The sequence below is a fragment of the Antedon mediterranea genome, chromosome 4, assembly GCF_964355755.1.
Source record: "Antedon mediterranea chromosome 4, ecAntMedi1.1, whole genome shotgun sequence".
Classification (NCBI taxonomy): Eukaryota; Metazoa; Echinodermata; class Crinoidea; order Comatulida; family Antedonidae; genus Antedon; species Antedon mediterranea.
Genome location: NC_092673.1, coordinates 27,706,833 through 27,726,948, shown reverse-complemented (window position 1 = coordinate 27,726,948; position 20,116 = coordinate 27,706,833). Strand labels below are relative to the sequence as shown.

At 34.4% G+C, this 20,116-nt stretch overlaps 1 protein-coding gene across 3 annotated transcripts; it reads right to left on the bottom strand.

Annotated features, from left to right (window-relative positions):
- Nucleotides 1-920: 920 nt before the first annotated feature.
- On the bottom strand, nt 921-11,932 carry LOC140047113 (TNF receptor-associated factor 2-like). 3 transcript variants are annotated; one of them, XM_072091941.1, is made up of 7 exons: nt 11,857-11,932; nt 5,579-5,930; nt 5,351-5,452; nt 4,992-5,147; nt 4,808-4,882; nt 4,514-4,600; nt 921-4,392 (listed from the first exon to the last, which is right to left on the bottom strand). In XM_072091941.1, the coding sequence occupies exons 4-7, from the start codon at nt 5,091-5,093 to the stop codon at nt 3,211-3,213; spliced, it is 1,446 nt and encodes a 481-aa protein (XP_071948042.1). In that variant the 5' UTR covers nt 5,094-5,147; nt 5,351-5,452; nt 5,579-5,930; nt 11,857-11,932; the 3' UTR covers nt 921-3,210. The 3 variants fall into 3 exon arrangements, with proteins under 3 accessions (XP_071948042.1, XP_071948043.1, XP_071948041.1); XM_072091942.1 differs by lacking the exon at nt 11,857-11,932 and adding an exon at nt 10,503-10,548; XM_072091940.1 differs by lacking the exon at nt 11,857-11,932 and adding an exon at nt 8,319-8,554.
- Between the last annotated feature and the right edge of the window lie 8,184 nt (nt 11,933-20,116).

Genomic DNA, 20,116 nt, shown 5'->3' with positions numbered 1-20,116 from the left:
ACATTATTTTTACACACTTACATTTCTTATCGGAGCTTCTAGACTGTCTGGTGGACACCTTGGACAAAACTGTGGCTGAGGTTTGCTGTTAAAACAAACAAAATAAATTTTCAACACTAAAAAATCACTATCTTATAGATAGGTCTTCTACTATGCCTGATAAATAATATTATTTTAGACCCGACTTACTTTTGTAATGCTTCAGCACAAGAGCTGCAGAAACGATGTCCACATTCATGTTGTACGACATCCCTTAGGATGAGATCACAGACACCACATGTTATGCGCTCGGTTAAATCTGATTTATTCTTTAAGAGTTCTCGAGGGTAACCGCCAGTACTAATACTATCCATATTCTAAAACGACAAAATTTAATGTAAATTCCATTCAGGATCTAAAATACAAGATACAGGTATAAATGTGTAAATGTAATGGAATAAATGAGGAACTCGATAATTAACGGAAAGTGGTACGGTACTGTATTTCTTCTATCGTGTTCCCTACTTTAACCAAAGTTTTTTGATAGCAACATCCATACCAGCAAGAAACAAACACAAAAGAAGCCATTCGGTTTCTTCTTTTTTTAGGTCTTTTGGGTGGACTTCTTTTCAAGATTACTTTCGCAGACTGAGGCTTCTTTTCGAGATGGGTTTCTTTTGGAGTTTTTATGGTATCTGAATTTTACACCAACTTAATGTAGGTGCCTGTCTTATTGTAACCATTATCCATATACACTGTACTTATTTTTTTTAATTTCATGTATACTGAATAAATGTACTAAAGTGTGTTTTATAAAAAACCTTATAGTACTGAAGACTGAAGACGAAACACAAGTTAATGATACTCAAGGACTCAGAATAAGGAAAAGAATGAATTTACGCATTTTTAATAAATGGAATATACAAAAGATAAATGTTGTTACATAAACAAAATTAAAATTACCTTTAAAATAAAGTCACCAGAATTCTAACAAAATTATAGCATAACAATCTGTTAATCTTATAACACCATATCCTCAAATAAAAGAAATTTTTAATTTCCTACACTATATTGGCTACTACTGCTATACACTAAATAATGTAGGCGTAAACATATATTTTCAAATAAAAGCTTTCTGAATATAGTCACTGTTCTGCTAAATTCCAAATATGACAACATACAGTATTAATAAAACAATTAATAAAATGTAACATCATAGTATTTACAAATGTCTGGTCTCATGCCTCTTTGACCACTTTACATAATGCCAATTTTCTAACATTGTCTTTTTAAAATATTTAATTGGGCGTCTAGAAAATAAAGATATGGTTTTCTAAACACTCGTTTTAATTATGAAAAACTTTAACACATTTTTAGCACAACTTATTTACTTATAATATGAGTTTTAGTAGTTTGTTTAACCTTTGAAAACTATTTAGAAAGAAAAACAAGTCTAGTTATTTTGGGAATACTAGGCCAGGTGCGGGCAAAAAAATTCTATTGATTATACATTCCAATAATTATCGATCTATAGTTTCCTCTATGTTTCATAATTTTTGTGATTTTATTTGTGTTACACGAGCTTGTTGAAAATAAGCACTTTCTTATCAGTGGGGGGATAGTCCAAATTACACAGTAAAATCTCTATTCTTTTGTACACAAATTTTGTAAATAGAGAGGCATTTTAAAAAGCTATGAAAACTAAACGGTGCGGTAAAAAATGTTATCCGATGACTAAATATAGGTAGTATAACTTGAATTTTACATTTCTGATATTTTTATTCAACTTTATATTTTTATTTTCATGCTATAGCAAAAATTATCCACCGTATATCCATCATCTTTTTTCACCTTCTAGGGAGTCACCAGACATGTTATTACATTAGGTTAACTACCTAACTACTGAAAAAAGGTCTTCCTGGTTTTTATGGCAGAATATTGCCAAATTTTGTATTTGACCATATTAAGAGAAATTCATGTTTTTTTGTCTTGATTTCTGTTACAAATATTTGATTTATGTACAATTGACCAAATATTATATTTAAAATTCATGCCTGTACCTGAGCTTTAAGTTTTTGTTAGGCCATAACCATTAATGATTATAAAATTATACATGTAATAAAAACACATGTGCGTGCATCTTGAACCAAAACCTATTGGTAATGAATATGGCAGCAAGCAAGCCTCTTCACCACGTCACGGTACTTAAAGTCAAAGAGGTAAAAAATATTTAAGTAGTAATAAGATGGTGTAGCAATTATGTCAGACGAACCAACTATGTTGGACAATCTATAAAGACAGAAGTATGTGAGGCGAACTATGTTGGACAATCTATAAAGACAGAAGTATGTGAGGCGAACTATGTTGGACAATCTATAAAGACAGAAGTATGTGAGGCAAACTATGTTGGACAGTCTATAAAGACAGAAGTATGTGAGGCGAACTATGTTGGACAGTCTATAAAGACAGATATTTACCATAATAAGTTCGAATGAATCCACACAAGATGACTTTACAGTATACTGTACATTCATTTTAGAAAGAAAAATGAAGATATTTAAGTAATACAAACAGTACTACATATTTCATTATTTTAGTAATGAAATTTTATAAGATTTTGCTTTTTTACACTTCTTGTGGATTTCTCCACAAGATTTGTGATATAAGCAAAACTCTTTCTCTTACTACTGCAAGTAAACAAGTTCAACCTTACAAAATTGATACACTATCAAATCAAATAACAATCCATCATTTCTCCACATTCAACTCATCAATAACCAGGTATTTGAGTTTGATGGGAGCTGTAGTTTTCTTTTCGCTTTTCCATTCTTTCTATGCCATTCATGCAATTTATTTTCTTTTCATACAATCATTAGAAACCAGACTAGACAATAATTAGTAGTGTTATAGTAGTATATACTGTAGTATTAAGGACCAAAATAATTTGCCTGAAGATGATCAAATTTCTAGACATATATATTTATAGTGTACAGAATATATGATACTGTACACTACTACATACAGTAGTACATTATACTTATATTAAATATACTGTAATCATATTACTTAATGAGGTTTGTCTACTTACTGTGATACAAATAGTGCCTTTAAACAAACTATACTGCAAACTTTCTCAAAATCAGAATTCTCTTACAATCTAAAATGTTCTTTTTTAGGAAGCGTTTTATACAAAATCATTTCTGTGCACATTGAAATGACCTTTAGTATACCTCAAGTTTTAAAGGTTTTTTTAATAAGACTATGCTGGCCTTGAACATCAGACATGTCTACAATGACCTTGATAAACATCGTGTCATCTTTGATGTATGCATTAGGACTAGCCTCAAGCTCAGACATTGAGATGAACAGCGGACATCCAGATGCAATATTCATGTCACTGGTTGGTCTCCGAAAAGAGCTACTGGTTTCATCTGGTCGAAATCCATCAATGATGTGTTCCCGATTGTTCTGATCTAGCAAGACAAAGTTGACTTTGTTTCGAAATGGCCACTGGAGAAGAGCATCATTTGCGCCTTTCATGATGACAAAGAATATTGAGATGTGGGTTCCCTTTCCCATGCCATCACCGTTTAGGTAAATCCTGCAACAAACACGATAACCATAACGGCTTGTAAAGAAATATGGTGAATAAATTGATGTCTGCTTTCCACTGATGGCATCTCTTCTGTTTTGACTAATGTTAGGTATCTTCCAGACAAGTATTCCATTATATGATGTATTCTCAAGACTTTTGATCTGCAGGAACTGTTCTGTTATTACCACATTTTTTACAGCCATTGCTTGATCAACTGCTTTGAGATTTTTTGTTGTCTCTTCAACTGATGTCTTTACCTTTTCTACCTCTTTAAGGATGTTTACTGTCCTCTGACCAGCATTATCCATTTCAGTGTTAAGAACATCCAGAGCATCATGAAATATTTCATTCTTCTTCAACAAAATTGCCTGAGTTTCCTTCACAGATTTAATCTTCTGACTATTGTTCTGGACCATAGTTTTCAACTCTCTAATTTCTGAAGATTTTGAAGATGTCACTTTCTTTACATCAACTTCCTTCAAACTCCCATTCTGGTTTATATTCATAACTTTTTTCCTTGCTCCAGCACCCCCATTGTCTGAATTTATGTCAAGTGATTTAAAGGAGTCTATTTCATGATTTTCCATTACAATACCATTCTGTTTTAAGTTCTTCACAACCATCTTAACTATTTCTTCTGGGTTATCAAAGTGTAGGGCTGAGGCACCTTTCTCCCCCAATTCCATGGATTCATACTTTTCCATTTTCTTTTTCGTAAACTCCAGTTCTGTTCTCATATTGATGTTGTCATCCAGTAACAGATTCATGTGTTCTTGTTGGTTGTTTTTCAAGTGTCCTGGCATCTGCTCCTGTGGAGCCTACATATTAAAAATAAAGTTCATCAAAACAATAGATTATTTTTTAAATAACGTTTTAATTTTATGAAATAGTTAGTGTTATCATTGTAATAATAATATAAAACTCTAACTTAATACTTACTGTAAACTCACAGCCAACCCTTCGAAATTTACAACATCTTTTACGCCGAGGGCAGTCTCCATTTTCTGGGTCTTGATGCAGCTTTATCTTTTAATATTAACACAAAAAAAACTAATCATCCAACTAAATAAACTTAAAAGTTTGATTTGAGATTACTCTATTAGCAAAATAAAGTATTTAGTTATAAATCATCTAAACATTTTCAGTGCTGCATAAGAAATTATCTTCATATTATTTTTAAAAAATTCAACCACATTAATTAATGACAAATTGAGAAAAACTGTAAAAGCCAACCTCATTTCTTGGCAACTTTGATTTTTTGCAAACTTCACAAAGAATTTCCAACTTAGGGCACACACTGTTGTGTTGCTGTAAAAAAAAAGTAAACATTCATTTTTTGTTGTTGAATAGTAGAGATAAAATGAAAGTCTATTACACTTTATAAAATGATATATATACTGTATATCTCATTATTTACTTTCATGTTCCGATGAATCAACTCTCTGTTACACCAACGGCAAGTTATTGTACGTTCTGTACAATCTTTCAAACTGTGATTCTCCAGCTCTACACGCTTCATGTGTTTGTCACAGGCTGCACAAGCTACCCTTGAATGCTGACATGAATCTTGATGCTAGGAGGAAAACAAATGTAAAATAAGTAATTCTCGCATTTTTAAAATAATGAATGAGTTTTTTTTAAATTTTCTGGTATACTGTATCAAAACATACAGAGGTTAACAACAACAAATGGCTAGACAAATTGTATATCAAAATTGTATTTTATTAAGAGATAAATATTATTTACTGGAATTTATTATTAAATACAATTACTCACTATTAAGTAGTCAGAAAGGGTTCCATCAAAGGGACATCCAGAATTCACACATTTTACTCGCAATAACCTAATTTCTTTCCGTCCAGCAAAGTCGGGATAGATCTAAATAAACAAAAGTGTCAAAAAGTGATTTCAGAGATTAGAAAGATATGAGAAGACCCAATCTCAGTTATATTTGGCCGCCATTATCGTGAACATACAGTACCGTAATAGTTTTTTCAGACTTACATTTCTTATTGGAGCTTCTTGGCTATCTGGTGGACACCTTGGACAAAACTGTGGCTGAGGTTTGCTATTTAAAAAAAATGGTAGGTTTTATATAAAAATTTGACAAAAATATAAAAAAGACTATTTTGCTTGGTACAGTAATTAACATCAAATTAAACGAGAACCGATTTTACCTATGTAATGCTTCAGCACAAGAGCTGCAGAAACGATGTCCACATTCATGTTGGACCACATCCCTTAGGATGAGATCACAGACACCACATGTTATGCGCTCCGTCAAATCAGATTTATCCTTCAAGAGTTCTCGTGGGTAACCGCCAGTACTATTTCCGTTCATTTTAAAAAAAATATGCTGTAGATAAAAACCAAGAACACTTTTAACAGTTACTATTATTAACATAACATCACATGATGTCATGGAAATCAACACCATATGACCACAATGCTGATTTTCCCTATTATAACTGTGTAAGGACTAACAGCATCTTACATAAAATGGAATAAAATAAAAAAAAATGACTAAAACAATTAAATTATATCATATCACATTTAATATTTATCTTGTATTGTAGCAAACATTACATTAAATATTGATCTTAATTAGCAGCACATTAAACGATACGCGATGTCAAACAATAACAGCTGATTTCAGGGGTTTTTTAATGAATAATTTCTGTTTTTGACCAAATTGTGTGGTTGTTTTGGTATTGTTTAAAGCTAAATAAAACGTAAACTAAACAGATCACCCCTCAACATATTATTATAGAAATTATTTTGTATTTATAATCAGTTTAGTTTTGTGCTAGTTAAAATAAATAATTAATGTAAATTTAATGATTTTGTATTTAAAATCAGTGTAATTTGCTGATAATAGATATTTAATGTAGCATACATTTTACATTTATAATTAGTGTAATTTATTGCTTAATGCTAATGAAGATAAATATTAATGTAAATTTGAATAATTTTTGTATTTATAATTTAATAAATTTGTATACAAAATTATCATATTTTATTATAATATTCATTTAACTAATTTACCAACAATTTACACTGATTTTAAATTATCTTAATTAACAACAAAGTACACTGATTATAATACAACATTTACATTAATTATTTATCTTCATTAGTAATAATTTACACTAATTATAAATACAAAATTTGTTGATGCACACAAAATTCACCCCCACAGGGGAGAGAGAAAGAGTGTTTTTTACTACTTATATTATATACCATATTAATATTATATACTATGTACAAAATGAAAGACTTGGGCCTTGGCAGGTCACAACACAAGTGACATGAAATCTTGTTTATTGTACAAAATGGCGCTATCTATTAATATACAGTACACAGTAGCTGTGAAAATCGTGTAGGCACCACCATCGGCGCAGATCCTGGGGGAACATGGGAGGACGTGGGACATGTCCCCCCACCCCCACCTTTCAACAGCAAAATCATTAAATTGTTGAAATGAAATAGAAAGTGGCGCATCAGAAGGACCAGCAGTGCCTAAAAAGTGTGTAATGGGGTGGAATTTTGATGTGCTCAGAAATCGATTGAAACGTACCTATAAATTACTCAGAACCGGGGGCCCTTGGCGTCCCCACCTGCCTAATGACAATGTTGCTCGCAAAGTTGGCTATTTCATTTTTGGGACTGGCTATACGTACAGACAGTTGCGGTACGTATAACAACTGTTAATGCTTATGTACCGCAACAGGCAACCAATTATAGAGCATTTAGATGTCACATGTTAAAACATGTGATTTAGGTTAGCTTTTTTCCGTTCTTTTATTTATGGAAATTTATGGATTTTCTGCAAGCCAGCTGTGTGGCGTAGTGGGAGGAGTTTTATTATTTAGGACGAGTTTTATTAATATTATTTAGAACGAGTTTTATAATTTGGGGACAAGTTTAATAATTTGGGAACGAGTTTTACTATTTAGGACGAGTTTTACTATTTAGGACGAGTTTTATTATTTATACGAGTTTTACACATTGTAGTTGTACTATTGTACGTCCAGCGGCTGTTACGTATATCCTCGTCCTTCATTTTGATACGGTCGCCCACCACCCAACCCAACTATTAAAAACGTTGGTAGGCGCAATGAATGAAATGCACCAGCAGTGGTAGGATTAGTACACATCAGAGACAGGCCTAAAATAATACATTCACGAACAAAGGATTTAATGGAAATACAGTCACGCGTGACTCCCTCAACAAATACATACTGTATCACAAGAAATGAATCATCCATCGGCCGTTCCAAGGCAAAACAACGTAATTACAAAATGTTGCTTTTCGAGAAAAATTTAATTGAAGTTTGAGTGTTTGTATTTCAGAAACAAATTACCGTAATGATGTGAAATTTTGAGTATAAATAAATAATAATTATTATTAAATACAAAATTTTAAATAATTTATACAATTTGATCAAAAGTTATTACCACTTTTTTAACAGATACGTTGTTTTGCCTTGGAAATGACGTGCATAGTAGAAAGAAAGTCATTTCTGAGGCAAAACAACGTTTTAGCCTATTTCCATTGACAGTACTGGGGTACTATATAGGCCTAGGCCTAGGCTAGATTAGGTAGGTCTGTCAAAAATAATAGCCTAGCCTAGTTTCAAGCTTGCCTGAACTTTTTCGTAAATAGGCTATAGGCCCTAGTTTATAATTCTTAGAAAAAAATTTAATACATTAAAAATTAGTTGTCTAGCCTAATAAATTTTACTTTTAGTTAAGATCGTTGCTATGCATATCGTCATGAATCAGCGGTTTCTGTCTCAACATCATGTAACTTAGCTGATTGTGAGAATTTGAAGCGAAAATCGTATGCATTTCCGTGGCAGAACAACGTATCTGGTAGATACGTTGTTTTGCCTTGGAAAATACCAGAATTATTTGTTTTTTTGCTTAAAGATACGTGGTACTATCTCTAAAAATAATGATCTCTGAAACCTGAAATTTTTACAGGTTGTTCATAAATTTGTAATAATTTCCCAAACCCAAATGTAAAAATCTCAAAATTGACCAAAATGCGAGTTACGTGGTTTTGCCTTGGAACGGCCGCCATGCATACGTTTATAACATTATTAATATTATACTGTGTGACTGGTTAGAGGGCGTCGCGGAAGTAAAAAGAAGCAGCCATTAAAGCCACAAAAACATACAAAATATTAGTACCTAGGCTATAGCATTTCCTCGTGATTAACATAACAATGTAAAATTTCATTACCTGTATACTTTCGTATCGCGATTTCTGATACTAACTAGACCTATGAGTAACGCGCATGTCCAAAAGTTTGTATACTACTACTGTACTAGACTACTAACTGCAGTCCGGTCTACGACGTGTCCTCAATTTCGTAACCTAGGCGTCATAACCGATCATCATCGATTCATTTCATCACAGCACTCGACTCTCCCATTGGTTTAGTGCGCTCTCTCTCTCCCACCCAGCATGCAGCATCATAAGCGAAGTAGTCCTACGTCATAGCAAAGAACTAAACACAAGAATCTCCTGGGGCGGATTGCTATAATTTAAGCAGTCTATAACCGGTCTTAGCGCTTAGGAGCCGGCTATAATTCGTGACGTAGCAAGTAGTCTTACATTATAGACCATTGCTATACCGCGGTCTAACCTGTAAACGGTCTTTAAAATTAAAGCCTACTCGAAGGAGTCTTAAAACAGTCTTAAACCTCTCTTTTTGTTGCTTTTACGTATTATTTATCGTCAAAGACAACCAATAGAACGAGTTTTAAGTGTTAAATCAAATAATAACGGTGATTTTATTCTTATATAGCCCTAGAATAGATTTTCTTGCGTAGAAATGTACGTACTGTTATGATTGTGAATTGAACAAGCGTGACGAACATTACCTTATTTGGTATTCTACGCGCAAAGTACGCCCTCAATTTGTTACTTTACGCGGTCTTATCAAAGAACTTATAAAACAAGAATCTCCTGTTCGTCCGAAGCGCGTAACAATTTCGAAAGGCATTGTGGGATAGAATAGAGCTATGGGTGGCGCCATTGTGAGCCATGGAGTAGGGCGCCCGCATCAAATTAGAAAGTCAAAATCATAGAGGGGATCTGCTAATGCTCTAGAGGGGTAGAGTAATTGACTTCCTAGTTTGGAGGGGGCGCTGCTCCATGCTGTGAAATGGCGTCGCCCAGTTTGACCTTTTAACCCTGTACTTCCGATACTGTGTTTTGAATGCAAATTGAAGAACAGGAGATTCTTGTGTTATAAGTTCTTTGGTCTTATCTAAGACTGTTTTATAGCAATGGTCTAAACATACATGGCTTTAGTAAGACCGTCTATCAGATAAAGCCGGCTTTAATCAGGGAGTTAAGACCATTAGTTAAGACTGTTTTATAGCAATCCGCCCCTGTTCGTCCGAAACGCGTAACAATTTCGAAAGGCATTGTGGGATAGAATAGAGCTATGGGTGGCGCCATTGTGAGCCATGGAGTAGGGGGGAAGGGTAACGGGACGATTCCGCCCTGAGACGATTCGGCCCTGGGACGATTTGGCCCGGGACTATTCGGCCCGGGACGATTCGGCCCTGAGACGATTCGGCACACTTAAATTTATCGCCTTTGATATGCATTTTATAAGCATAAAATAAGCTTTTTCCCCAAACTTTATTTCCAGAGAGACTATGGGGTAGTACTACTAGGGATAAAGATGCAATAAAGCAAACATTTTGAAAACATTGTCGAAAATGATCAATTTTTAGTCACGCGAACGATGTAAACAAGTTACGCCCTCTGTTGGCCGCTTGGCGAATGCACGAAATAAACAAGGTTTTCGAAGTAATAAATTGAATATAAAATTACGTTTTTTTTGTAATTTATTATATATATTATATCAAAATTGTCAATATCAATAAAATACGGATTGTTAAACACCTTTAAAAACTTGATAAATATCCAAAAAATTAATATGAATTTGGTCTAAAGTGAGACGTTTCGGCCCACAAAGTGGGATGTTTCGGCCCAAAAGTGGGCGCCCGCATCAAATTAGAAAGTCAAAATCATCAGAGGGGATCTGCTAATACCAGATACCAGATAAAAGATAAAACCCAGATCATCAAATGGATCGTTCCATTATTATTAGAGGGTAGCATATTTGAAATACTACACAGTATTAATATTATACGTTTTCTTACTAATAATAATAATTATTAATTAAATTGCAGTAGCAGCCTACGACTTAAATCATAAAGAAATACAGTATACACCTTTTAAACTGTAGGCTTAGCATTTAGGCCTAGCTAGGCAAACTTAATTCAGGCTCAACGTGTGTGCGCTATCGCTCGCGCGATGTATCGTGAAGAGTAGGCCTGGTCCTACAGTACTAGACTAGAAGTGGTCAACTCGTACCTCCTATTCCCAACTTGGCTAACTCGTCATTAACCAACTGGTACCCACACCAACTCATACATGCCTCATTTTTAAGCCTACATTTTAACGGTAACATGCACTGTATTTTCTTTATGATTTAAGCCGTAGGTCGCTTCTACATGTTACTGTACAATATTATAGTAAGAAAACGTACACAGTAATCAGTTTTAATAATACTCCAGTATTTCAAATGACCTACCTGCTGCCTGATTAATAATGGAACGATCCAAATGACCAATCAAATGATGATCTGAGTTTTCTAGTTCCATTTTGGAACTAGAAAAGTCAGATATTGATATCCGAGTTTTCTAGATCTAGAAAAGTCAGATATCTGACTTTTCTAGATCTAGAAAACTCAGATATCTGATTTTCTAGATCTAGAAAACTCAAATATATCTGAGATCTGAGTTTTTCTAGACACCCGTGCGATTGGGACTTTTATGTTAAAGCACAATCCGTCACTAATTAATATAAATTTACGTATAGGCCTAAGGGTTAAATTCGGTAAATCGCGCGTTACTTTTAAAATATTTAGGCCTACTCGATGGGCCTACATATAGTTGGTTCATACTTTCGTTAGGCTACTGATGTTAACCACCTAATGTAACCCTGTTTACTAATTAAGTTGAGTTAGATAATTAGTTATTGCCAATTAAAACGAATTTAGGTTCAACGATTTGCCCCTAAAACTAATACTAATAGGGATGTATAGGGATAGGGATCGCGGTATACACTGTCTATGAATGTCGATGCTGAAAGATACCCACATCATGCAATAAGAGGATGCTTCGCATCTCATTCTACTATAGTTGTAAACCGTGCCATGCTTTAACCTAGGAAAGTCTAAAATACTACTTACCTGATTTACGATGATCCCTTCCCGGATCCCTTCCCTGGAAAATGTAATGTATGGACTCCTCGAGGTGGTCATGCCGCACACAATTATCAAACCCAGACGGTCTGATGATTTTCTCTTACGACCAAGCTTTTTAAAGTTAACCATGTTTAGCCTAGTTCTGGTTTTGATGATACCGCAAAAATGTACCCTTATAAAGGAATAAATATCAGAAAAGACTATAAAAGGATGGTTATTGTGATTTACGTGCGTGAGTTAACAATCGTTATCTAGCGGGGTAACAATGGATTAGAAACACGTATACAAACTTATTGAATTCCACAACGCCATTGTATGAACAAAATATGAAAATAAACAATAATAAACATGAAAATAATTCCTCAAACTAATTAATGCTTTTAAATTTAGATTAGAGTACGTTATTTTAATAACCTTTTCATGCCCATCATGCGGATCAGATGAGTCATGGGGGCCTGTCCCGCTCCTCCGGGGTGGTGCTTTTCATTTTCATATCTCAGTCTAAATCAACTTAAACCTAATCAGATGATTCTCGGACACAGTACATGTCTTAGCCACAATAAACAGTATCATGTCTACTGAAACGGCAACATACAGGCTCGATAACTTTATCACCTTGATTAGCTCCTATTAATAACCCAATAATCACTACAATCCCACAAGTATCCTGTCAGAAGACACGATACTGCATATAATAATTTATTGTCGACTCATGTGTATTGGGTTTAGGCCTATTGTTTGCAACAAGTTAAAATTCATTTTTAAATTTAAATACTTACTTGGTGTAGGATGCTTGAAGCTAGTCTTCGTTGAGATACAATCAGTGAGATTTCCATTTTCAGTGAAAGTAAAATAATAATATATAAACACTGTAGCCATAAGTTTAGAAAATAATTCCAGAGCAACTACAATGTTCTCTATGCGAGTGTTGATCGTCGTGTCCGGAATTACGCAAAAATGCAATGCTCCGAATCGATTTCAACTCATATGTTTAATGATACTAGTGTACGTAATGATAGACAAAGTTTCATTCTATGAGGACGTTTACTATAACACAAACTCAGTAGCCTACTTCCAATTTCAAATATCATCGTCTAAAAATGCCGATTTTAGGACCGATTAATCACGAAAAATCCCCCAAAACGTGTTTCAAATTGTTATCCTAAATTCATTATAATACTTGTATTCAGGACCATAACAATTTTACTCTTTATACAATCACTTCCTTGTTCCGTCGGTTATTTTATCGAGGATCGCTATTGATAAGAGGAAATGTTGTTCGTATTCGATTGGGAACTTCCGTTGTCAACGTAAAGATTCGTTGAGTACTTTTTGTATTCGAATTGTAAATTTGTGCTCAACAGAAAGTCATTCGAATAGAAAACGTTGAAAACGAAAGCTTTTTCGTTAAGAACAATCTCAACGCGGGTCTCAACTCAACGCTCAAAATACTCCGTTAAAGAAGTACTCAACGGAAAAACTACTCAACGGTACACTCGAATACGACAAATAACTGTGTGAGGATCGAGTAGGGAAAATCACCAAATCATAAATCAATTCATAAATGGAATGGGACTACGAACGGCAGGTAGTGTGGCCTACACTCTTTAGTAAGCTGTACCAAAGGGCGATAGGAATCAAGCGAAATAGGTACGTAACGTACGTATCCGCGATTTTATTTAGGAACAAAATGTAATAATAAATGTAGGCGCGGTCAATAGGCTATTGATGTCCGCCTTTCGATTGACGGAAGAGTTCAAATAATGACATTAAAACGCGGGGAGGGTCCCGCGCCCCTAATAAATGTTACCACTCCCGTCCCCCTGCATACAATTTTTCACCATCGAAGCAATGAATATTTTTATCAAACTAAAACACCTGAATGGCCCCATTTTATTTACGATCCGGCCGGCAGTGCTCGGGCCGTCAATCGTCATGTAGGCGCGCTATCCTCGTTAGCCAAGAGACCGCCTGATACCGTGCTATTGTTGTATACGGGGAATTAGCCTAAATAGACGTGCCCAAGCCTACTCACTTCGAATAATGTTTGATTTAAAATGTACTTACCAAAATCTTATTATCTGAAATAGGTAAAGCCTAGACCTATAAATTAAATCTTGGTGGAATTAATCAATATAATATGAGCGGGAATCCGCCTCGGAACAGGTGTTCAGAATTAGTCGGCGGTTTTTGGCGCCAAAACTTTCAGCGATAAGAACCACCAGCCTACAATACAATGGCAGTATTAACAAAGGCCAATCTACACAGAGACGAGCGGTAACGGAATTGGCCATTGTGCATTGCCATGTAACCGTAAACAATTTTACTATTATAAACTCACCAAATTGAAAAAAAAATCACAATTTTTCCGTCTAAACTACTTGGCGCGCATCAATAAAAATAATAATCTGAAAGTACCAATATAATATAATAGTGTTGGTGAAATGTCCGCCTTTCGATTGACGGAAGAGTTCAAATAATGACATTAAAACGCGGGGAGGGTCCCGCGCCCTTAATAAATGTTACCACTCCCGTCCCCCTGCATACAATTTTTCACCATCGAAGCAATGAATATTTTTATCAAACTATAACACCTGAATGGCCCCATTTTATTTACGATCCGGCCGGCAGTGCTCGGGCCGTCAATCGTCATGTAGGCGCGCTATCCTCGTTAGCCAAGAGACCGCCTGATACCGTGCTATTGTTGTATACGGGGAATTAGCCTAAATAGACGTGCCTAAAAGCCTACTCACTTCGAATAATGTTTGATTTAAAATGTTCTTACCAAAATCTTATTATCTGAAATAGGTAAAGCCTAGACCTATACTGTAATTAAATCTTGTTGGAATTAATCAATATAATATGAGCGGGAATCCGCCTCGGAACAGGTGTTCAGAATTAGTCGGCGGTTTTTGGCGCCAAAACTTTCAGCGATAAGAACCACCAGCCTACAAAACAATGGCAGTATTAACAAAGGCCAATCTACACAGAGACGAGCGGTAACGGAATTGGCCATTGTGCATTGCCATGTAACAGTAAACAATTTTACTATATAAACTCACCAAATTGAAAAAAAAATCACAATTTTTCCGTCTAAACTACTTGGCGCGCATCAATAAAAATAATAATCTGAAAGTACCAATATATAATATAATAGTGTTGGTGAAATCTGTCCACAATATAGCCTATCTAGTGTTGGTGAAATCTGTCCACAATATAGCCTATCTAGTGGAGTCTGTTCACTTTTTTTCCAAAAGCACCAAATTTTGTATGCAGGTTGCCTACCCTATACTAATTACATTTTTGATGGGGGTGCCAAGCGAAATGACCCTTGGGTCACCTAATTTGCATAATTTATAATAACGGACAGTTTCGCTCAAACGCTATAATTAATAGGCCTACTACTGGTTTATAATTGACTGTCCAAAATAGGGGATTTTTTTGTCCACAATAAGGGATTTTATTGGAGTAGTGCGCCATCCATTGTGTTGTCCATAATATAATAGGGGATTTTTGTATTATAAACTAAAGCCTACTCGACTCCTAGCGCTAGGCCTATTATATTAGGCCTATATAGTATAACTGCTAGCTGCTGAGTGAGGCCTACTACTACTAGCCTAGCCCTAACTCTCTCTAGGCTAGGTCCTTAGACCGTCCTTGAGTAATAATAAATAATAATAATTATTATTATTATTATTAATAATAATTAATAAAATAATTAATAATGTGCTTTCTCTTCAAGGCTAGGCCTACCTCCTAGGCTAGTATAATTGTTTTAAGACTATCTTCTAGGCCTAGACTAGTGCTGTTGGTAGCGGGACGATTCGGCCCTGAGACGATTCGGTCCGGGACGAGACGCCACATTTAAATTTATCACGGTTTTTGATATGCAGTTTATAAGCATAAAATAAGCTTTTTTTCCAGTTGGCCGCTTGGCGAATTGCTGCACGAAAAAAACAGTTTTCGAAGTAATAAATTGAATTATTGCATTTTGCCGGGGATTCCCCATCATTGAAGTATTTCCGTAGTTCCATATATTTATCTTCATTTCCCTACGTCCGTAATATTGGGCAGAATTTCCGTAGTAATTACGGAAATAAATCAAATCCTTCATGTGAATCGAACATTCCCCAAAATACTGCAAAATATGGTCATATTACTTTACTAACTAAAGAAAGCATTATAACTAATCATTTTAAAAGCTAATATTATGCCTACGCAAGCTGCAATGTAATGATTATAGGCCTAGATGTATGTATAGAGCCTAGCCTACATATTGTGTAAATAAATAATTGGATTTCTAATTATGTACTGTATGCCTACGAAGACTAGGCCTATATTATATAAAAAAGTTGCAAGTAATGGTTTTAATTCTAAAAACATTACCATTATTATATTTTAAAATACTGAAAAGGTTACCAAAAACGTCGAAAATAATTCCAGGTACAATTTAAAGATTCTGCAACCGAAGTCTTCCTCTGTAGTTGTAGTCCTCCTCGAAGAGAAACGCGAAAAATGACTCTCAGTATTAAAAACATTAACAATTATGTACTTCTCAAAGTAAAGTTCCAAACATTCGGTACAAACGAAGTAATGTAGGTCTGTGTTGACATTCTCTATTAATGCGGACGAAATTAATTTCTATTGATAGTATACTCAGTAAAAACATAGAATAATTGACATAATAAAATGTTATAAAGTTTGTATAAATGCTTTCAATCAAACATGTTTCAAGATTCAACTGTGTCACGTGCTTTAAATTGTTCATCCGTCACATACAATAATTAATTAATTATGTTATATTAATCATTTTGAATTGTTAAAATATTAAAAAATACACGACACACATTTATAATTTTCAAAAATTACTATAATAGAAGAAAAAAAATACAAAAACAATAACGGTAACAATAAAATGTTGGCATCATAAAAAAAACCTCACTTTAAAAAAAAATCTAATTTATTAATTGTCTTGCAAAACGACACATCACTAATCACTCTTTTATGGTAAGAGGCCTATCACAAGTGCTACCTCCTTTATTATTCCAGCCAATTGATAGTAGTAAAACATAGAAAATTGACATGGTAAAAAGTTTTTATTTTAATTTACCATATTTGTTCTGAAAGCTTTCAATCACAATATTTTTCAAAAGAACCATATTGTGTCACGTGTTTTAAATTGTTCATCCGTCACACTCATTGGAAATACCCGGGGAACCATAATAGCCATCCATACAATATTCAAATACCCTGCGAGCATGCAATAACAATAACAAATCAATACAAGGCCTCTATTTCGTTACTGCTCGATAAGGAAGTTTATGGCTTTTCTATAAAAACGTAATACCATTACATCATAACATTCCAAGCATTTATGTTGACAAAGGGCCTTGCACCAATGGTATTTCATTTCAAACACAAGTGAGTCATATTTGAGTCAATATAACAATATAAATCGATTGGTATCCATATTGAACAGCAAAGAGTAATTTTTAAACAAGTCAATTTGCTTCAACTTTCCTTTAGTATGACTTGCTTTGTATTTTGATAAAATGCTCACCGACTATCGAGACAATATATAACACATAACAATAATTATTTAATTATTTATTTATTATTATTTACGTTATGATATAGTCATCAATGGTGACTGTAAATAGTGGCATGTCTATCTGAGAAATGTTAATTTCCACGTCACATTAAAACTACTTTAAGAACTGTATGTTGCATAACAATGTTTTCTCAAATTTTGACAACCAGAAGTTTCTTTTACCTCATTGGGACATATTATGTTCCACAATACTTAACATGTATTGTCATGCTAATTTGACACTATTGATATTATACCAGTAATGTATTTATTTTCACTCGCATTTAACATCGAGAAACCCGCCACTAAGCAATAAAATTATACACAGGTTGACGAACTATTATAATACATTTGTGTACTGGATAGACAATCTAGCTAATAGTGTAATGATATGATTGGTGTCTGAAATGTCAAACGCCGATCGATTTATAACAGCATTTAGAACATTGTCGTCGGAAGAAATAACCAATCGAAAACACAATGTTGTTGAAATTTCCGTCCGGTTTGTCGAACTTCACTGTTGAAAAGACCAAGATAATTTGGGTGTATTCATTGCCTGCTGGACCAGAGATATGACAGGATATGGATAGAGATATTATGGATGGACTCATTGTACGAGTAGGGATAATTAGCGAAAAGTTCGTTGTTTGGACTACAGTATTCTAACACGACGTAACAGGAGACACTATTTTGGAGATTGCACTATTTTTCCAAAGTACAGTAGGATCAGCAGTCAAATGACGCGTCACATTTGAGCGAATCCGCGATTATTTCTCTCGTTTGAACAAGAAATAAACAATAATGATGACAACGGGTAATGTAGACGTACATAGGCTTGATTTTACGGTCTGGTTCGATGTTTGAAAAAATGACAGAAATGAAAGAAGCCGTTTGTTAAAGACTAGAAATTTTTTTCCCCAGAAATGACATTAGCACACTATGTTTGCCTTACGGTGTGCTGCTTAATTTAGGCTTGGCGGATGTTAACGAAGAAAGAGGATTGTCATTGAAATATGGCGGAAGTTGAACAACGTATAGAATTGTCTTGTGTCGTGTATTATATTTTGTAAAATGTATCTTTTGCCTGAATAAATAATAATAAACTAATCTGCTATATAAGCAATATATTGCTGCCAAATCTGTCACCATCGTAGGCCTCAACGTCTACATGAGCAGATAAATCATAGACCTATGCGTCCGCGTGGTTTGAAACATTCACGATTCACTAAACTACTGTAGTCCTCTGTACTTTTTGCGTTTTTTCACTCATAATGCCACATTATTTTAAACCATCAAATGAACTTGATCGCCATTTATCAAATTGATAGTTTCAATTGCGAAAAAAAACATAAAACCACTCGAGAACAAATTGAAATTTTACAAAAATCGTATCAAAGGCATCCTTTTCCGATTTTCGTTGATGCTTTTACTATGATGATCGCAATTTTGGTGAAGCGACTTCTGTTTAGGCCTACGAGGCCTAGCCCATCGCTCACTAATCGCTCGTAGAAAGGTGAAATCTACGTGAAACCAGTGAAGAGCAGGTCGGGGAGAATCTTGCTTTTCAGTGTTTTATGCCTCTACCCAGTGACTGTTAGTAGGCCCTCCCTAGAAGTTTTTTAGTAGGCCGAGTGACCGAATAATCTAGGAGGCGAACACCATAGGTGTTTTGTCCATGGCGGCCTAACGTAGGAGGCCAGTGTCCCCATAATATTAATATAGCCTCTCTAGGTAGGCTAGGCCTACAGCAAGCAAGAACATTCACTTCTTTGAAAAAATACCTTAATAATTAGTAATTATAAATAAATATAACTGTAAACTTAGCCTATAAACTCACTTTTTATATTTCCGGATGTCGTATTTTTACATTAGATCGTCGGAATTTGGCGCGAAGATAATCCTGAACTTTTAATTCACGTGGTGGCCATGGACCAGCGAAGTCGAAGTCGGGTTGGTGAACATCGGTCCAAAATACGAAGAATTTTTAGCGGGCGCTATACGAATCCAAAATACGTGACGAGGTTTGCATTTCGAGGAGAGATGTTACTGAATATAATTGGCCATGTATTACAGCAATTCACTTTTTCCAACATTATTTATTTAAGAACAGTAATCAGTCAGTCCATTGTCTGGGTTTAATTTTTAAACGTTTTTTTTTCTTAAATATTTTTTCTGTAAATACAGTATATATAATTTTAATTTGTTAGCTGTAAAAGTGAACTTTATAAGTAGATTTAAACAAAATACTGTATTTTTTTTATTATACGAAAAGTACAATTTCAGCTATCTTTATATCGTAAATGTTTGTTTTCATGGAATTTTATTTAGTCTGGGGAGGGGGATGTAGAAAGAGGTGCTTGCCAACTGTTCATTTCTTTTCATTCACAGCCTTTGTGCTTTGGTTTTTTTATTTGTATCGTTTGCGGTGATGAAGTCTATTAAAAAACAAGGCCATATACATGACTGCAGTCGCATGCTCAAATTAGTGTTTACCGACAGACAGACCGACATAGTAAGCTGTACAAAAATAAAATTTGAACAGTTTCTAAATAAAATAAATAACACTTTTAAGCTGGTGCTTTCATATTTGCTCCATGTTAGTGTTGTACAGTGTAGTAGACCATTATCAATATACAAAATGATAAACTTTAAATA